Genomic DNA, 20,987 nt, shown 5'->3' on the forward strand with positions numbered 1-20,987 from the left:
TGCTGCCGCCGGCTCTGCGGAAGAAGCCGTCGAATGTGAACGCCCGCAACCACCTGGGCCTCACCCTACTCCACATCGCCGTCGAGGAGGACAATGTGGCGGAAGTTCGAGAGCTCCTGTCCCGGAAGGACATAGAGTTTGACGTGAGAGACAGAGCCATTAGCATCATCCCTACCATAATTATTATCAGTGTATTCTCTCTGTCGTCATTATCAATGTCACAAAGATACTTATGATTATAGTTGTGCTATTAATAATTACGACTGCTAATACTTCTACTACTCCTTCTATTACATGCACAAATACCACTACTCCTACTACTACTACTACTTCTTCTTCTACTACTACTACTACTACTACTACTTCTACTATTACTGCTACTACTACTACTACTACTGCACTGCTACTATGCAACTACTATTACTATTGCTACTATTTCTACTGCTATATACTACTGTTATAACCACCATCACTTTTCAGGCTGAAGACCGTCGCCATCGCACACCCTTGCTGCTGGCCTGCGAGCGAGACCGGACGGAGATCGCCCACAAGCTCATCAAGCACAACGCTGACCTCACGGCGTGGGACGAGAACTTCAACACGCCGCTCCATATCGTCATCCGTAGGGACAACCTGGCGATCGCCGACGACATCCTGGAGAAAGCAAAGGCCACTGACCAGCTGAGAGACGTAAGGCAGACTCTGATCGGTTTAGAAATCGGATGAATTACTAAGTCTGGTTCGTTTGTCTGTATGTGTGTTTGTTTGTTTGTTTGTTTGTTTGTTTGTTTATTTATTTATTTGTTTCTTCTTTGTTTCTTTGTTTATTTGTATTCATTTTCCATCTGTACAAGATGGCTTGGTGACCCATATTCAGCTGAAAATTTTGGAGGTAAACGTTTTGTATCGAGATCAAAAGTTTAGCAGCAATTTCAATTTCAATATTTTTTGCATCTTGGTTGTTAAATAACTTGAATATCTTGGATTATGTCCAAATTTCATGTCACGTGTACCATTCCTATTCGTAATCCTTTTATCCTTTAACGACAACCTCATTAATCTTAAATCTTAACGTTCATCTTTGAACTCTACCCTCCTCTTTTGTGCTCCTCTGGTCTCCCTGGCCATATTTACACCGCTGGCTGTCGAAAATCACCTCGAGATGAATTTTAAAAAGCCATGTAAATACAGTGCATTTCCGTTATACCGAAGTCCTCGGGAACTGCGGTGATCTTTCGTCATCGAAATTTCGTTATAAGCGAACAATAAAGTGCATAAAGATATATGGATGATGATATTGGGACCTGCATTTTTACTTTGTTGTAACGAGAATTTCGTTATAACCTTGTTCCTAAGAACGGGAATGCACTGTATAGATACAAACCTCATATTCCAACGACGATAACTGCACTTCACCAGGCTTTAAAAAAACCAAACAAACAAACAAACAATTTTGTCTACTCTTTATTGTTGGTTTAGTTTCGTGAGCTCATTTATGTCTCTTCAGTTCTAAACTCTGTTTAGAACATGTCATAATTAGCGTTAACATGGATCCAAGTCCACTATTTGTGTTCGACCGATATTTATGAACATTTGCTCTCGAAACACAACATCCTGACATCCAGAACCAATTTCTAGTAGGAAGCGGTTATTCAATCACACTACGAAATAATGTCCCTGCTGAATTTTTTAGTGCCTTGTTTATTGTTGTCTTTATTGGGGGGGGGGGGTCTTGATGGTTGTCGTTGTTGTTGTTGTCGTTGTTGTTGTTGTTGTTGTTGTTGTTGTTGTTGCTGTTGTTGTTGTTGATGATGTTGTTGTTTTGGGTGATGGAGTAATCTCAACAGTTACTTTGCCATGTTCGATTTATTCGTCATCCAGTTGTTGGCATCCTGGAATTGGAACTGGGTGGCTCCTATCCACGATGCAGTGAGAGCCGGAAAAACCGAGTTTGTCCGCAAATGTTTGGATGAAGGTACGTCCATATTGATTATAGAGCTAGAGACATTACGTGGATGTAAGGCAGTCACATTGCTGGTACCAATTGATTGTGACGTCAAAGGGAAGATGACACTCGGTCAATATGATTATGACAGATTGAAAAGAAAGGAAAGACGTCACAATGTGATCCATGCAAGCTTATGCATTTTACGCAGGAGTTTGTTGTAAGCTTTGAGTCTAACTATCTGTCAGATTAAATATGGACATTTTCTGTCACTGTTGTACTTGAACTTTATTAGGTTAATGGGATTCGCCATTACACGCTCAATTTCATCTGCCTAGCGCAGCTTTAAGCCCTATGGTATGCCCTGGTGTGGAAAATTAATCATAAGAATGGATTGTTGTTTTTTGTTTGCATGAGCCAGCGCAAACACGGACATAATGACGAGAATATGACCTTGATACACATTCAGTTATTGCGACAAAATGACAAAATAGACGGCAAATGTCACTTATATTTATTTTTTATATGAGCTTTTTCTTCTTGAAAAATTCCATGTCATGCTGAAAACGACAGCTGCAATCACATCGTCATATAGAATCACGGACAAGATGGCAGATATCCACTGATTGACAAATTGCCTGATACATCGACATTGAATAAGCACTGTAATTTCATGAATTTGAAGATGGCAGATATTCCATCAAAATCAGACATGATTTAAGACAGGTATGACTAGGAGTTAAACACATTTTCACAGTTTTCAGTGCTATCGGTGTAACTTCTTATGCAAAGCAGATTAGCTAATGATTTCATCATCTCACTATTGTTCCTTTTACACATAAAGTTTGACTACATTTCCTCATTCAGTCGTTCTTGCTGAAAGAAATTAAAAGATTGGACTGTACCTTTTGCCTTAATTGTGATTGCGTAATCTTGAATTTCAACGGGGGAGAAAGTTGTTATCATGTCGTCGCTATGTTATCGTGATCATTACATATTGTCAATCACAATTTTATGTTTTAATCACCTACCTATTTCAACTTTCAGATTGAAGAAATATCTAATAGCTTTGTTCAATTGACTTAATGTTACATTTATGAATGAAAAGGAAATGCAAAAATAAAACCGATAAATCAAGCAATACCATTCTACAGTATACAGACCATTGGGAGAGTTTTATGGCCATAACATAATCAGATATTTGCGACAGTTTGCGTTTAGTATCACTGTTTCGTCGAATCTCTTGAAACTAATCTGATATCCGATTTGTATGAAACCTAGCATATCTTCAACGTCCGTTGCAACTATCGTCATTCCCACTGTCGTTTGTAGAACCACGTACGGCTGACTGTACAGTCATGCTGCTAACGATACTCTTTTGTGTAAAAAAAAACAACAACAACCCAACAGCCCTCCAAGCCGAGCAACGACAGCAGCGAGCCAGGGAGAAACGGGGAGAGGACGTCGAGGACAAGGTCGAAACCAGCATCGTGGATCTCCCCGGTGAAGACGACAACAGCCTGCTCCACATCGCAGCCACTCTCGGCAATCTCGACATGGTTCGTGTGCTCGTCGAAAAAGGCGCCAAAGTTGACAGCACCAATTCCAATCTGCGGACTCCGCTGCACAGCGCATGCGCGCAAAACCACAGCGAGGTTGTAGAGTATCTTGTGCAGAAGTGAGTACGATCTTAAGTGTCTGTAACAGCAGATTGTTCTGTGATTAGTTTTAGTTTGAACAACACTTGAACCTTTGTGGAAATAACCGACAAAAATTGAGATTGTCTTTACAAAATCTACAAGAATTAAAATTGTTGAATTCAGAAGGAAATAAAAAGCCATCGGGCTAAAGAACTCTTTCTTTCACACAACAGTCATTGTTTTGAGACTATGAAAAAAAAAATTCAAGAAACTCAAAGAATGTAGAGAATAGATTTCAGCAAAATTTATTTGATGTGTTTATTTCAACATGCCAAAACCGCCACCATGACAACATGCAACATCTATAAAATGTTATCATTTGGGAGAAATATCAATTACTCTTTGAAATCGGACGGATGAAATACATGCCACGTTTAACATTATCCCAATGATATCTCCTTCACGGAAAATATGACACATTCGATATTTGACTAATATCTTTTCTACGATTCCAACTAAAAACTCTTTGCCTACAAATTGCCAAAAAAAAAATGAATGATGATGAAAATCGTAATTTTTCCCAGCTACAAAAAAAAAGCAGGATGTTATGATATTTCATGGTTTGAGTACACTAACAATCTTAAAATGAAATGTCGGGTAGATTTGATACTTCCATATTCATCAAGAGGACTCGTCGCCGCTTCTGCACACATGCACACATACAAACATACAAACATACATACATACATACATACATACATATATACAGACAGACAGACATCCATACGTTGCCTCGCAATACAAAGACTCTAACAGGTATTCAGACGAAATGTTACTGTTTGTCCTCTAAACACGTGATTCTAGGGGAGCTAGTCTCGAACAACGTGACGCGGACTACCTGACCGCTCTGCAGATCGCCGCTAACGCCGAAAGCTTCAACGTCGTCATCGCGCTGCTCGACCGCATCTACAACGTCAACTCGAAGGAGGACTTCGAAACGGTGACCACTGAAGGCGGCGTCGGAGCAAGCAAAGTTGGAGGAAGTGGCGGTGGAGGAAGTGGCATGGGTGGAAGCGGCCTCGTAGATAGTGGGGTTGGTGGAAGCGGAGTTGGTGGAAGCGGGGTTGGTGGAAGCGAAGTTGGTGGAAGCGGAGTTGGTGGAAGCGGTGTTGGCCGAAGCAGCATTGCTGGAAGCGTCGTTGGCGGAAGCAGCATTAGCGGCGGGAGCGACGGCGATGAAACCGCGGGCCAAGCCGCTGCTGCTGAATCAAGCGACCTGAGTGCGATTGCTGAAGAGGGAAGCGAGAAATTGCTCGACGCTGACCAGATCGTCAATGAAAGTACCGACGGGAAGTCCGACGAAAAAGTGAATGACAGCGCCGCGGCGTACGTCGGTCCGGTTGTAGAAACTGAACGCGAGACAGGTGCGCAGATCGACGAGGGAGCGCTAGCTGAATTCATCGAGTGGGTTGTCACAGAGAACAAGGCTAAAGTCCTGAAGGTAAACCTGAATATATGGTTGAAAAAGACTTCTTATATTAGATGAAAATATGGAAGACCCTATCGCCGTGATTAGCTGGAAATAGTGAAGGAAATATCATACGATGTTGAGTTTTGATGACCCCATGGAGTGCCTCAATGTACACCCCCTACCATAGTTTTAAAGCTGTAAGCAAACTCATTTATTACAGGCCATATAATATCCTTCTTTCTCATATTCAATAAATTGCACTAGAACTATACTCGATCGTTTGTTTTATTCCTTTCAGCTCCTTTTGCGCTACCGGTCCAAGCTAGATGACGTCATGGATCAAGATATCGACTGCTATATGATGCATGCTGCCAGGAACGGGCACACAGAGTGAGTGGACCCCGCCCACCTTGCGGGATTCCCCTTTTTCTGTATGTCTTACCGGTATCTTTTTATGTATTAGTAGGGACAATGATGAATAACTAAGTAGGCCTATACCAATTAGACAGACATGCAGAAGATAGACAGATAGCAAGATAGACCGATTGATTGATTGATTTGATGATTGATTGATTGATTGATTGATTGATTGATTGATTGATGGTTGGTTGGATGGATGGATGGATGGATGGATGGATAAAGAGATAAAGAGTATTATAAGGAGAACATTTTAGCAGAAATATAGACAGAAAGTTAAAAAGATAGCTTCGTGGATGCACATGGAGAGAGAGGGGAGGAGAATAAAAATTGCATGTGCATGTCTGTGTATGGTGTGCAGATGTGTGCAAGTATTACTGACATAATTGTAATTGCTGTTTAGAGTCTGCATAAAGTGAGTAATGCAAGCATACATACATTTATCATCTGTTGCTCCTATCAATATTCTACTAATGTCATTCTATTCTGAACTTGTAGGTATGCATTCTTATTGTTTTTGCTGTTATTGCTGTTGTTGTCGTATCATCACCAAATATTTAATTCCAATTCGATTGACGAACTTAAAGAGACATTAAAGGTTAAAAGGGGAGGTAAATTTGTGGATTCAATTAAACTTGCCATAAGCTTTACGTACAAAAGGCTGTGACGTGTTTCCCATTCCAGGGACTGATTTATTTCAGATTCTTTTTTTCATATTCTACATGTTCTAACACCTGGTTCCCGTTTTCTGATTTTTGAATGAATGATTTTAAATTTCCTTAACACACAGGCTGCCATAGACTTATGATTGAAATCAACTATATAATCACTTATAAGTCTTCATAAAAACAGGGCCTGTTTCATAAAGATTGATTGTAAGATCGCGTAGGATTGATCGTATGATTGAAGCGATTCAAAAAAAAGTTACGCTCGATCTGTTATCAAATCAGTGCTTTAAATCAAGCGTAAGTATCTTTAAGAAACAGACTTCTGATCATACGCTCGATTCACTGAGTTCCGCTCAATAAATCGAGCGTAAGATCAAACGTAACTAATTATGAGATAGACCCCAGGTAATGGTATTTCCGTCGATTCTTTCGTCTTTAAAACAAACCCGGCACCCGACAGCATGGTTGGCGCGCTGATCCGCTGGAAGCCCGACGTCGTCTCGTCGACCGACCTGGAGGGGAAGTTTCCCCTCCACATCGCCGCCCAGCACGGCCGCAGCGACACGGTGCAGGAGATCCTGAAGTCGGACGCCAACGTGAACGAGAAGACGGTCGATCCGGAGAAGGACAGCAGGGACGAATCAGCGGACGAAAATTCGTAAGCTATTGGTTTCATCCTTCCTATTCAACTGTATTAGAGGCATCCACCCCCGTCCCAAAGTGACAACGATTTGGAGAACCTTAAGCGTGGAAACTAACAAATCTTATATCACATAAACCATTTGAATGTACTCAATGAATCAGTTTAGTGCAATATGTATTCGATACACTCCTTTTTCGTCATCTAAAGAAAGGAAGCTACATTGATGATGATTTAATTAATGTCATATTGACCTTGTTATGATTGATTCAAACTCTGGATCTTATTATGATATGTATTATATTGACCTTCATTGCATATGCATATAGTGCATATGGAGTTCCTTTGAAAAAAAAAAAAGGATGAAAAGCCATGGCTGTGCTCTAATGATAAATTATTCTTTTACCACTGAAATCTACTGTGCATAGAAAAAACAGATGATTCGTGATTCCTAAGTTTTGTTTTGCTTTGTTTTGTTTTCTGTCTCATTTTGTCCTCAAATTACGGATGAAATGCTGAGCCTGTCAGTTGATAATGATAAGGTCTCTTTGCCTTGTCTGTACCACATTACATTCTGTTTTTAGTTTTAGCACCGTAATTTTCTTCTTCTCCTTTTTACCTCTTCCCTCCCCTTTTGTCGTTTTTCCTTTGGAAGCAGGAGCCCAACAAAGTCAGACGGTAAAACGGCCCTGCACTATGCTGCCGCCAACGGCTGCGTGAAGACAGTGCAGGCCCTCCTCAAGGCCGGGGCGAACATTGATAGCAGAGACACACAGGAGGTACGACGAGACTCAAGCTCGTCACGATAAGTCACTGTCTCGTACAGTAAATACAGGAAAGCCAAAGCTAGAAAGTTGAGATATTTGTGATTAAAGCTGCTAAAAAACAAAGAAAATAATACGAAAATAGTATTACAGAATATTTTTAATCATAACTTCGAGAATATTCCTTGTTATGTCACAAGTGAGGTATTGCTGAAAAGGTTTAAGTTTGCTCTATCTGATGATAAGCTTACTTTGAAGTGTTTAAAAATGGCACTTAGCTCATTTTGCAATAAAACTCTTCAAATATAAGGGAAGAAAAACAGTACCAAAACAAACTGCACCGCAAGGAATACCCCAGAAAATGATTTCACTTTCAGTTTCAAAAGTGTGCCTCATCCCTCTGTGATGAACAGGAGCAGAGAGAGAGAGAGAGAGAGGAGAGAGGGGGGCAGACAGACAGATAAACCGAATTAGATTAGAGGAAAAAAAAGAGAAAAAGATGTAGTCTCATATACCCCAAGAATATTCTAGAAGATCAAAACTATGTCACTCCATATTCATATCAATTCTATTTCAACGAAGGACGACTGATATAATGGTTAGTCCATTCATCACTAAACAGTATTATTATCATCAATTAATATGTATGACTAAAGTGAACGCTGAAACTAGATCTAATAAACCTTACTTTAATGTGCGTTCCAAAAAAAAAAAATGTTTCGATATGAGAGCGGTCAGACACAAATATACGTCGTATGGATATAGGATAATGATTTGAAACGACGCTCAAAACATCGTTTCGATGTACGACGTATATATTGATAGTATTTGATACTACGTTTCAATATGTGAGCATTCAGACACATAGAAACGTGCTATATCCATACGTCGTATATCCATACGAGAACTCTCTAATCTGAACGGGGGATTGGTCTGACCAGCAGAAAGTCAATCCTGTACTCTCCCCATCCTCAGACTACCCCTCTCCACCTTGCCTGTGACGGAGGCAACTTCGACGCCGTCAAACTTCTCCTGTTCGAATACGACGCTGACTACACCGCGCGCGACGAAAACGGCTACAACTGTCTCGACTTCGCCGTCGACAACGAACAAGAGTACGTCTTATCACAACGACATTAATATGTCGCTTATCTTGATTCAAATAACTGTTTCCATTTCATATCGATTTGTTTCTTCTTTTTGTGCAAAGATTCCAATCACTGAGGTCATTTCATCCTCAGTTATTCATTTACTTCTTTCGCGTTTCTGTTGGTTTGCACTCATAATTATAGTTTTCTTAATTTATTGCGCTGGTTTTTTAGTTTTCTTAGATTTACTTTCCTATTTGTGAATTCACATTACGTAAATCATCACTACAAAAATAAAACGACATGAAAGAATTTAGAATTAAAAAAAAAACCTGATTTTTTTTTTTTAAATCTGCCTGTGAGTATGAAACGGGAGTTTTATCTCAGAGTTACTAATCTTATGTATCAACTAACTATGCATGAATTTATCATTTCATTAAAAAAAAAAAAACAATTGTGATACGTTTATGGAAGGCCAGTCGAGTTACTGCTTTTTATTTGTTTACATTTGAAACTTTCAGGGGGCAGATGGATATTAGCATGCAACTTTGTTGTTGGTGTCTGAAGTCTTTAATCCCCAGAGTGCTGCCCTCAATGGGCGAAGACTATTTAGTTTTTGCGTATTTTTCCCCAAGACAGAAATTGGGTCTCTCTCGATGAGAAATTTAAAAGCGACAAAGACATTTGTTCAAAACAGAGATTGGTATCTATATAACTTTTAGGCTTTTCTCCCGAAGATGCTAAGTGAGCATGCGTAATACCAATCATATTGATGGTTGCCATAGGAACGTTGCCAATCTCCTCCTGAGCCATCCGAACTGGAGGCAGCTGATGCATTCGTCGACCACGGACAAGGAGACGAAAAGGAGGTCAACTCCGATGAGGAAACTCATCGCCAAACTGCCCGGTACGTCTGAGAAAGTTTCGCTGACCACCCTTTGATTGAATATAGGTTTACTATCCGTATTATGGTAACAACCAAATTATACTTGGCATTCTCGAATCCTAAAGACTTCATATCAAAAGATGTGCTACAGTATCAACTGAGATTGGTTGACAATGCCAATTACGCTTTCATGTTGAACGAATCAGTTATCACGGGGCATACGGCAATATGGTGACATTATAAAATCAGTGATATAGGTAAGAATATTAGGATTATAAATCGGGGCAAGAAATTGTGATTAACAAGAATGAGAAAGACAAGAAGGAAGGAGAAGTAGAGGAAGAAAATGGAGGAGAACAAAAAAAAAAGAGGTAGCAGTAGAAAAGGAGAGAACACAAATCCGAGTATAGCAATGCAACGAGATGTGGTGGAAATCATTCATTTGAATGGTGGAGCAGTCTCCTATATCGTGTATCTTACCTTTTCATTGTCACTTTCGCTGTACACATGATTTTGTTCAATGGGCATGTATGGACGTACATGTTATATCAGTAGACCTTTACAATCTGAAAAAAAAAAAATAATCTCCTAACATAAAATTTTGGACTGAGAATGTTTTGTGTTAGAGCATCAGCCTCGTCAAACATGTCAAAGTATCTGAAGAAACGTGTAATCAGAGTTTTCCAATATTAATTTCCTGGTGTTTTGCTGAGATTGTGTTTGTTTTTACATTATCTTTTCTCTAAATAGAGATACCCCATATAGTTGCTATAACTTATAATTTCATGCACAATAATAAACGCCTTTTAACAAAGTCGATATTGCTTGCTCCTTCCTTGAGACTGAATATTTTGTATTACATTGTATCTTATTTAATACGTCTGTGTGTATTTTGTGTATTCTTTTCGCGGGAATTTAATTCAAAATATTGTACTCACAAGGGCAACAGTAGTCTTGACTTCTTGAACGGCTCTTACAATATTGCCTTAATAATGAGTATAGAATCGTGGTATGGCCCTAGACGTGGATAGTAATTCAAGCATTCATTGTACGCCATTATTGTATTGTTGAACTGGCAGGTAGTATCTACTGTAACATGCTTCTTCTTCTTTTTTTCATATTTGTAGCTGTGGCCCAAACCGTGATGGACAAGTGCCTAACCGCACCCCAGGGTGTCGGTCGCAAGAATCCCGACTTCTGGGTCGAGTTCGAATTCGAGCTGATTGACGACTCGTTCTCTGCATGGGACCATCCGGATTTCTCCCATAAGGGTACGAAGCGATGAATAACATGCTCAATTGGCAATTGGTTGTAAACGGCGCTAAGAATAGATTATTTTCCTTCTATTGATTTGTGCCAAGTATTCAGATATGATAAGCACTAAGTACAAGAAAATAGTAGCAATAGTATTTCAAGAGTTTCAATATAAATCGAGTGGACAGTAATACAAATAATTAAGATTTCCTTGAAAGGACAATTGATATTCTATTCAATGCCATTGAACTCAAGTATTACAAAAAATAACCAACTGGTTTTGTTCTAGGCATGAATGGATATGCATCGTGACATTAATATGTCCTATTTCTCGCCCTCATGTATTTTGTCAGAAATTTGGTATAATTACGACTGAATGCATGGGAACTGACTCTCAGATCTCTAAAAGGGCAAGGGAACACGGTATCCTCGGTTCACTTTGTGTATTGTCATGAAGAAATCCCACATATTACTACATATGGTGAATACCGGTGTTTTTGTTTTTTTGAGCGAATTGACTGGAAAATTAACAGACACCTACCCACTATAGTTCTTATGATTTGACTTCTGTGGTGTTGCATTATAACATATTCACAATTCTCCCATCTACAATTCACAATTCCTAGAGACTCAAATTCTTGATCAGGTGAATTGGAACAAGTGGAAATTCACAAAGTTCAATTAGCAACCAGGTAATAAATACATGCAATGACGTTTTGCAGCCCAAAACACAGACAAGAAAGACGGCCTGGGCGAGAGAAGGTTTACCTTCCGGCAAGAGGTGGGCATCCAAGAAACGTCCTTCGGAGGCCACCCGCCGGACGGCAAGGCCAACGCGGGATACACGCCTGGCGTCGATGATGTCGAGTCGCAGAAACTTCGGGCCGATGGCGCGAAGGAACGGGACCCGATGTCACCTCTGTCCACGTCGGCATACAAGGAGAACGGTCGCCTTAAGTCTGAGTCGAAGTCATACACAGGCAACTCGGCCAAAATAGTTCGGGACCATCCTCTCAGTGAGATGGTAAGCTGGTATAGAGGGGTCTAGGGCGATTACCCCCTGGGCAATTACCCCGGACCCTTCCCCTGACCCAGACCCAAATCTATAACCCTAAACCCAACCCTAACCCTAATCGTTACAGTAACCTTATCACTAACTAGTATTTAGCTGGGGGTAACTGCCCTGGAAGGGGGGGGGGGGGGGGTAATTGGCCCGATACGGGTATGGACGTCGCGGCAAAGAATATCTGTACTCCTTTTAACCAAATGGCTGCACAGTTTTACACTATTAGTCACAGACAAACATGCATAATTTAGTAACGGTACAACTATATCAATTTCCTCAATCGTCAATAGTCTTTCAACAGTCATAGGGGAGTTTGGTGTGCATTGTGAGTGAGGGATAAATGGGATAATCTAATCAATTATCTGATCTTCCGAGGACAGGTCTCGGCGGGTCGTGCCGAGCTTCTCGACCACCCCCTAACGAGGACACTCGTCAACCACAAATGGCGCCACCTAGTGCGATACTTCTTCTGGACTTGGCTGGCCTTCTACCTTGCCTTCGTTGCCCTGGTGACGGGTTATGTGGTGGTAACCCCGCCCCCATACTACGCGAAGTCCACGAACGGCGACCCGAACTCCATCGACTGGTTCGCGAACGGGCAGGAGCGCTGGGTCGACGAATTAACATCGTCCACTCGGCACTTCTTCGCGGCTGTGGGACACTGGCTTATTTTGGCTTTCTCCGTTCTTAGTCTCTTCCGCGAGGTAACATACTAATATCATCGCATAACATTTTACCCGTCCTTTATTACCAGGAGATGAAAGCAACGTTAGACCTGAGAAATCATGCACTTCAACTAATCGGAGACTTTACAAAAGTGGAATGTTATGATGGTATAGATGACTTGATCTTGTACTTTGGTTGCTAATTACGTTTTTGAATAGCAGTAACAAGAGTTGATTCATGATTGTGTAACTACTACATGAAAAATACGACTTTGACACAGCATGATTCGTTCGTTCCTTTTTTAATCTACTTTTGAACCGGCAATGTTCTTTTTTTACATGTAAATCGTGTATTTCTTTAGCTGTTTTACCATGTGTTGTTCATGACCAGTTATTTTTCCAATCTCAGTATGTTTGTTTCGTGTTTTGTTCATATGTGAAAGTGGTTATTGATGTGTACTGAATTAAACTGAATTGAATTGAATTGAATTGAATTGAATTGAATTGAATTGAATTGAATTGAATTGAATTGAATTGACTTGAATTGAACTGGATTGAATTGAATTGAATTGATTGGATTGAATTGAATTGAACTGAATTGAATTAAATTGAACTGAAATGAATTGAATTGAAGTGAACTAAACTGAATTGAATTGAATTTCGCCTTCATTATATTGGCATTCAGCTTGTTGTAACTTTAGGGTGTAATTATAAATCAGATTTGTCGTGACTTAAATCAATGACCCACTTAATCAATCCATAAACCAGGTGATCCTCATGGCCATTGAGAGGCAGTATTACTTCCGGGTCAGGAGTATGATGGTATGGACTCTCCACATTCTTACCATCCTCCTCGTCATCCCCAGCGACCCGTCTCGCTTTGGGGACGGGATGAGACTACGAAGGGTATGTCAAGAACCCCCATAAAGCCCGGAGATTGTCGTCACATCCACATGCTACATGTTCTATGGATCTCCAAATTTAATTGAAATTGTACATGTTTGTGGCGCATATATATATATATATATATATACATAATAAATATTATATACATTAAATTGATTAGCTCCCTTGCAGCATTCTTTGATCAGATTCTGCTGTCCCTAAGGGGAAAAAAAATCTTTTTTTCTATCGCTTCGTGTGTTATTTGAAAGGTATGATTGTATCGAAGTAACTTGTCCTGTTTTAACCATTACACGTAGGTCCAATATACTTGTGACATTCTTTTTAGTTCTTTTTTTTTTAGTATGATATGATTGCTTATGTAGCATATTCAGGTGTAGTGTTATTAGTATATTAATCATAAGTATTGCATAATTTGTATGTTTGACGTATGCCATGACTTTGATGTATACCGCAAAGTAGTCATTTATGGTTAAAAAACAATGCAAATGCAATGCCCTAAACTATGCCACAGACAATACAATGCAAAACTTGCAAAACAAAATCTACAGAGTCTATGATCTACGTAACCCCCACATCAATGAACAGCTTAAATTTCTGATAAGGTTACTTTCATTCAACTTCTGTTACTTTTTGAACACTTTTCTCAGGACTGGCAGTGGCAGTGTGGGTCGGTCGCTGTGTTCCTGGCCTGGATTAACCTGCTCCTGTTTCTACGTCATTTCTCCGTGTTTGGCATCTACGTCATCATGCTGACAGGTTAGTAGGAGATGCTCCACCCCCTCCTTCATGAATATGCATGAATATTCATGTTCTGCCCCACTCTTTACTCTGTATTCATTTTTATTTATTTCAATATTCTTTCAGCAGGGTAGCCCTTTCAGTTGGTTAAAGGGAAGGTAAACCCAAAGAGCAATGTGGATTGAGTGAAAGCAGCAAAATTAGTACAACACATCCGTGAAAGTTTGAGGAAAATCGGACAATCGATGCAAAAGTTATGAATATTTAAAGTTTTGGTGTTGGAACCGCTGGATGAGGAGACTACTAGAGGATATGACGTATGAGTGGACAACAATAAAAAGAAAATATAAAGGAAATTCAACAAAAATTCACTTCTCTAGAATTATGAAAGAGCAATGGACCAACCGCTTTCAGAAAGCAGGGGGAATAATTGCTACCCTTAACATATGTAAATATCAAGTTGATGGAATTTGTAATTTTCATGAAAAATGGATTTTTGTAGTATTTTCTTTATATTTTCTTGGTATTGTTGTCCACTCATACGTCATAACCTTTAGTAGTCTCCTCATCCAGCGGTTCCAACACCATAACTTTAAAAATTCATAACTTTTGCATCGATTGTCCGATTTTGTTCAAACTTTCACTGATGTGTTCTACTAATGCTGCTACTTTCACTCAATCCACATTGCTCTTGGGGTTTATCTTCCCTTTAACTGTTCTACCAAGGGGCCCTGCTCACACTATGTACAGATAAAAATGTCATGAACATCAAAACAAAGTACACACAATAAAATAGCCTACACTACAAATCAACCTCTAATAGTCCGAAACAAAAATACAAACAATATAAAACTTATAGTTGAATGGAAGCAAAGAACTTCCCCTCCATCCTCTTCCCTTCTTTCTCTCCCCCTCTCTCTTCATGTATTTATAGACATGATAAAAAATAGCGTACGTCATTTCGATTCAACGTCCTATAAACCACTCATGCAGAACGGAAGAGGGAGATATTTAGTGGTTTAAAGGACATTGCATCAAAATGACGTATGCTCTTTTTTATTATGTCTATAAACAAATGACTAGAGAGCTATAGATAGGAAATCTGGATTGAACCCAATATTCATCAAATTCCTTGATTGTCTTTCATGTAGCGTGTTGTTGACTATAATTATTTTCTCCTTCTTTTTTTCAGAAATCATGAAAAGTTTTCTAAAGTTCGTCAAAGTCTTTCTCATCTTCCTCCTCGGCTTCGCACTGGTGTTCTACATGCTGCTCATGAACCAGGTATAGTTTTCATTCTAGACAATTACCATATAATTATGTTTGGTTGGTTTTATTTCTGCATTTTCATCGATTCTAAATAACGTCATGAAAAGGATTTTTTTGTAAACATTTTCAATACAAAATCACATCACCAATAACATTTTTCAACACTACGGACGAGAAAATATCAGTGCAAAAATAAGTTACAAATCTATTATCAACGATGATCATGCTGGATCATGAGAATGCGTCAGGCCACATATCGAAAGCATGTGCTTGAAATGATAGTGGCCTGAGAAAGTGGCAGTGGTTAAAAGGAATCGCAAAAGAGTGGGAGTGTTGTGCCTAAAATTGTGCAAGGTGCATCGTGCTGTGTGCGGAAGTGTATGGACCTGAAAAATACATAACTATGAGGAGTAATGCCATCAAGGAGAAATTGTATTTTTGTTGTTGTTTTTTCGTACAATTATGAGAACAAAGGGATCAATATATCAATAAAGGAAATATCAAGAATCCGCCAGTCATAAATAGCGACATTGATCAAGTTGATGTGAATTATTTCAGTATCATTGTTATCATCGTTGTAAATTTCATTCCCGACTTCATTGTCATCATCATCGCATGTTCAAATTAAAGCCTGATTTGCTAAACTTCATCAAATTAAAGTTTCAGCTCTTGTGTTATGCATTACACTGTCGCCACTCCCACATGATTGTTTATTTGCTCCAACTTTAGTTTGATTAAAAGCAAACCTTATGACTAAAATGCAAAAAAAAAAAACCTCGAAAGGTTCCTTTTTACACTTTTTCATCATAATATTTTTTTGTCACGCTTTCTGCATCTCCTTTTTTTCTCCCTATCGTTCTCATGTTTATTGTTGAATTCTTAACCTTTCATCGTATTCTGTTCTCTCCTCTTTTTATGATACTGTTACAATTTCATTTACTTGTACAATCAAAAGCATTAGTGCAATATTGTGGCAGCCAAGAACAAATGACATCACTAAAATTTCTCTTCACCAATTCATCAGCTCCACCACCTCTTCTTCTTCTTCTTCTTCTTCTCCTCCTCCTCCTTATCATCATCATCATCATCATCTTCATCTCCATTATCATCATCATCATCATCATCATCATTATCATTATCACCATCGTCGTAAGAAAAAAGAAGTTTACTACCATCGTTGCCATGTACTCTTGCCGCTCCTCGTTAAAGTTATTATCATCACCATTTTTTTTCTTCACGCAGCAACCTTTCCACCGCGTCCAGCATTCGTTGCTCAAGACATTGGCGATGATGGCGGACGATTTGACCTTTGACGCGCTGTTTCACCGCCAGAACTACCTGGGCACTGAGAACACTGAGGCAATGGGCGAGGACGAATATTTCCTCGCCTCGGCCTTCTACCGGGGCATCACCTACGCCATGTTCGCGCTCTTTGTCGTTGTCATGACGACCCTCATCGGAAACCTCTTGGTTAGCGTCTTTGCTCATGTATTTCATCAGTTAAAGGAGCTTTGAAGTCACTGCTTTATTTGCATGGTATAATTTGCCATGAGTAATTTGATTATTAGAGTTATGAAAAGTCATCTTGCGAACCAATGGTTCACTGTATTGACTTATAGCTATAATCATAATTATAGTAAACATTTGCTACTTATGTATGTTTTCTAAATACCATTTTCCAGATTTTCGAAGAAAGTAGTCCTGTTAGTGTGCATACTATGAAAGGGAAATTACACCCTTGTACCTTTCTTTAATGTTCAATAGAAACACTTCTCAATAAGTTAATCATGTGCTAAATATCAATGAAATGTCTTACAGTATAATTTTTCACAAGCATGAAATTCACCCAACGAAGCAGAGCCCTCACCTGGACAAAGATTTACATTCACATTCGTGCTTCCATTCATTTCTTTATTTATTTTTGCCACAGGTTGGCGTAGCTGTCTACGACGTGCAGAAAATTCGACAAAGGGCAAAATTCCACCATCTTGCCATTCAAGTAAGTTATGCTTCATGTTCGAAAGGTAAACTAATGCTAAGTACAATGACAGTGGTAACTTTTTAACCGTTTCCAATGTACCGTTTTTAATGCAATCGGGGAGGTGAAATTTGCTGATATTAAGCATGTAGGTTTTGAACGTAAAAATGGTTGACGATTTAACGTCAAAAATGTTTGGCGATTTATTTTTGGTAACTTCACACGAGGTCGTCATGTCAGACTACAACGTTCCAGCTCGATTATTGAACAAAGCAAAATGAAAAAGACATTAAAAAATACACATGAATTTACCTTAAAACAAAGAGGAAGAAAAATACGTTGAAAGAATCAAATTGTCATAACGACTTTATATCGAACTTTATATTTCCTGTGAGTTCTTCTAATGTTATTGTGAAGAATGGAGTAAAATCGAATTAGCAGCTTTGCCGTTACACTCTGCATGCTCTTTGCAAGCTCCTATCCTCTATGTGCAGAAATGATGATGCATGGTACACGAGAATTCAATGTCATTACCTAGTGTTTCATTGCAAAATCCCGATGTGAGCGACATCGACCAGAACATAGCAAATCTCAACATCATTTATGATTTTTAGAGATATGCAATTATTTCAGCCTGAATCATCATTCTTTGTATAATATCCCCTTCAAATAAAACAAATAAATAGGTGGAGACGGTTCTAGAGATGCAGCGGCTGCTGCCTGTATCCATCTGGCGTTCCGTGATGGTTGCTAGGAAACGGCTCCATCCTTACGGCGGAGGATGCTGCCCCGGAGTTACCCGGTGTTGCCGTAAAGTCGATGGTGACGCCGAGATTCTGAAGGAAGCCACCAAGATTTGCGTCAACAGCGCCACCACCGACGTAAGTTCTCTGAATTGCATGATGTCCCAGACCGCGGACTACGAACTAAACAGAAGTACAACGGTACTATCATTATAACTCCATTGCCGAATGCTTCAGACCAGTCCTGCGAATGTACACAATCATAAAGGGATGATATACCCGAATGAGGCAAAGAACCAAAATCGCAGTTGCTTATGAAGAATTACAAATCTGAAATGATGAGTCATCAATGCTCATTTCTTTTTCTATCTGAAAAAAAAAAAAGTTTTTTCTTTATTTAAACGGTATAACGACTGAGTTTATTTTTTAACACAATTCAAAGACGCACAAAAAAATAAGACAAATTGACAAATGCGCCATCTCATTTCATGTTTGCATAATACACGTAGAAGGCATAATTCAGACCAACTTCAACACACTTTCTCTCAAAGTTCACCCTCACCCTCCCCCCCCCCCCCCTTTCCCGGTCATATAGCCTATGTGATAAGCCAGTTCGGAGTTGCTTTAGCGCATGAGTAGATTATGGTCATTTGCGAACAAACGATAATGAGACACAATGTAGACCGCCCCTGAATAATTGTCGTTACGTTGCAGTGAAAGGAAATTCTAAACATTCACTGGAGTTTATTACAATAAAAGCAATTTGTCTACTTGATGTAGCTTTACAACCCCCCCCCCCCCCCGGTTTAAAATTCGCGATGATTTGCACCATTGCGAACTGCGTATTAAGTCTGTTAGGCTATAATCAGGTCATTGAAGTGTTCGATGGGTTTCATGCCGTGTCACGCTTCACATAATCACACACACCAACTGCGAGAAAGCTCTTCACTTTAACCCATTTTATTACGAGATTCTAAAATTTCTGTAAATTTTACTCGGGATTTGATGGTTTCCCGCAGGCGATGGGTTAAAGTTACCATCCGGTCTGTAGGATATGGCCATGCTGCGTAGTGACTAGAGGAATTAGCCTAAACTGTATTATACAATGTAGTAGGTTATCTGGGTTTCGAGGGACGGCTAAAGAAGCTGAAAAGACTTACGAAAGCAAAGCGAAGTTGCTATGGGCAAACGCGTCCACGGTAAGTGGTTCGGAACTATAAGTTGAACCAGGAGTCTGACTAAAGGCATTGCTATGATTCAAGCAGAGGGTTGGAACACAACCCTTACTCAAGCATTTAAGAAAACAAAAACACATAAGGAATTGGCTTGGGTTAACACTTTCATGGTCTACACAATACTTGAACAACAAGTGGTATTTCGGACAGATATCTGTGTTTGTGACGTAATTTTACGGCTGTCCAGTATATGCTGTGCTACAAAACCCACCCTCTTCCTCTTTCTCCATGTTGACAGGATTTCGTACACACGTTAACCTTCCCAAGACTATACTGAATCAAACTCCCTCTTGCTAAATAGGAGTTTTGGTTCCAGTTTGGCTGTATTAGGATTTATATGATGAGCAGAGGTAATAGGATTTATATGATGAGCTCCCAATTTTAAAAAGAGCATCAACATACGATTGAGCTTGTCTATTAGCATTGATTAGATTGTTCATAGAAATTCACGGACTCAACTCATGTTACTCGCAAAACATTCAAATTATCCTGATGTTAAGGATTTTACTCTTCCTTGCTTTGCAATTATACTCTTCTATGTTTTGTCAGCTTTGAGAAGGAAAGAAAGTAAAGATCAGCACATGCTTTCACTTTTCATACCTCCTCTAATTCTGCATTTAGTTTGACGAATGTGATTTAAGGGAAGTTGGAAAGATCTTCGACCTTTTTATTGACCTCCCTTTCGTTAAAGATTCTAGGCTTACATAATATCGAAGTTGTGAGAGGTAAAAGTTGTTATTTCAGTTGTAGGCCCTACCTATATTAAAATGGAAATATGAGGACATAGTTTGCCCAATTTTCGAAACAGACATTTAATAGAGATATGAAAAGAATATGGAATTTCAAAAGCGGCAAAAAGGGGAAACAAAGGGAGTGACAATAATGTCGGCGCCACTTATCGTTTGAGATGGTTTGTTTGCTTAAAGTATCATGATTATTCTAAATAATCTGGATACTCCGTCGACATGATGTTTATGTCTACCGAAATTCAGATATTCTTAATTCTATTGTGTAAGCACTAAGTACTTTGTCTTTTCATCTTATAGCTCTTTAAGCTTTTTACCGGTGCAAACTTTTCTTTACTTCGTCGCTTGATCAACATATTTATTCTTATAGTGTTATTGTTATTATTTTTTGTTGTTGTTTTCATTCTTCAATACACTTCCGCTCTGTCTACTTCAAAGCAGGGAGAACCGTACAAGGAGCGACTGTCCAGCGATCAGTTCTACGCCGGCGCGACCAAGAAACTCGACGATATCGACAGGAAGGTGGACTCGGCCACCAGCGACCAATCGAAGAAAGATCTCAACTTTCAGCGTCGCTTCGACCGCCTCGAGCGCAAAGTGGACGCGCTGCTCTCCAAACGTAACCAACGGGTGAAGCTGGAAGCTGCCTCGGACAGTAACCGGGAAGCAGCGAAATGAGGCAGGCGCATCGAGAATTTGATCGAGAATGCTGAACCAGGAGGAATTCTTGACTGATTGGGATAAGCATTAACTCTCTCCATGCCGCAGACAAAATGCTTACGTATAATGCCAATAGGATTTTAGGATGGCAGTTGCTAGAGGGTTAAGCTGGTGTTGATAGATCACAACAGAGTTAAGAAGAGAGTTT

General features: G+C 39.5%; 1 protein-coding gene across 1 annotated transcript; it reads left to right on the forward strand.

Moving 5' to 3' along the window:
- Positions 1-408: 408 nt before the first annotated feature.
- LOC139725317 (uncharacterized) lies at positions 409-20,797 on the forward strand. Its single transcript, XM_071636407.1, has 19 exons — positions 409-690; positions 1,882-1,975; positions 3,356-3,623; positions 4,450-5,086; positions 5,355-5,446; positions 6,602-6,799; positions 7,440-7,560; positions 8,521-8,660; positions 9,419-9,540; positions 10,647-10,790; positions 11,496-11,797; positions 12,220-12,543; positions 13,273-13,410; positions 14,058-14,166; positions 15,341-15,432; positions 16,660-16,887; positions 17,348-17,416; positions 18,082-18,276; positions 20,561-20,797. The coding sequence occupies exons 1-19, from the start codon at positions 409-411 to the stop codon at positions 20,795-20,797; spliced, it is 3,792 nt and encodes a 1,263-aa protein (XP_071492508.1).
- Positions 20,798-20,987: the final 190 nt, after the last annotated feature.

Source organism: Diadema antillarum, unplaced genomic scaffold (genome assembly GCF_040938485.1).
Source record: "Diadema antillarum isolate AM-2024a unplaced genomic scaffold, OU_Dant_1.0 seq00000032_RagTag, whole genome shotgun sequence".
NCBI lineage: Eukaryota > Metazoa > Echinodermata > Echinoidea > Diadematoida > Diadematidae > Diadema > Diadema antillarum.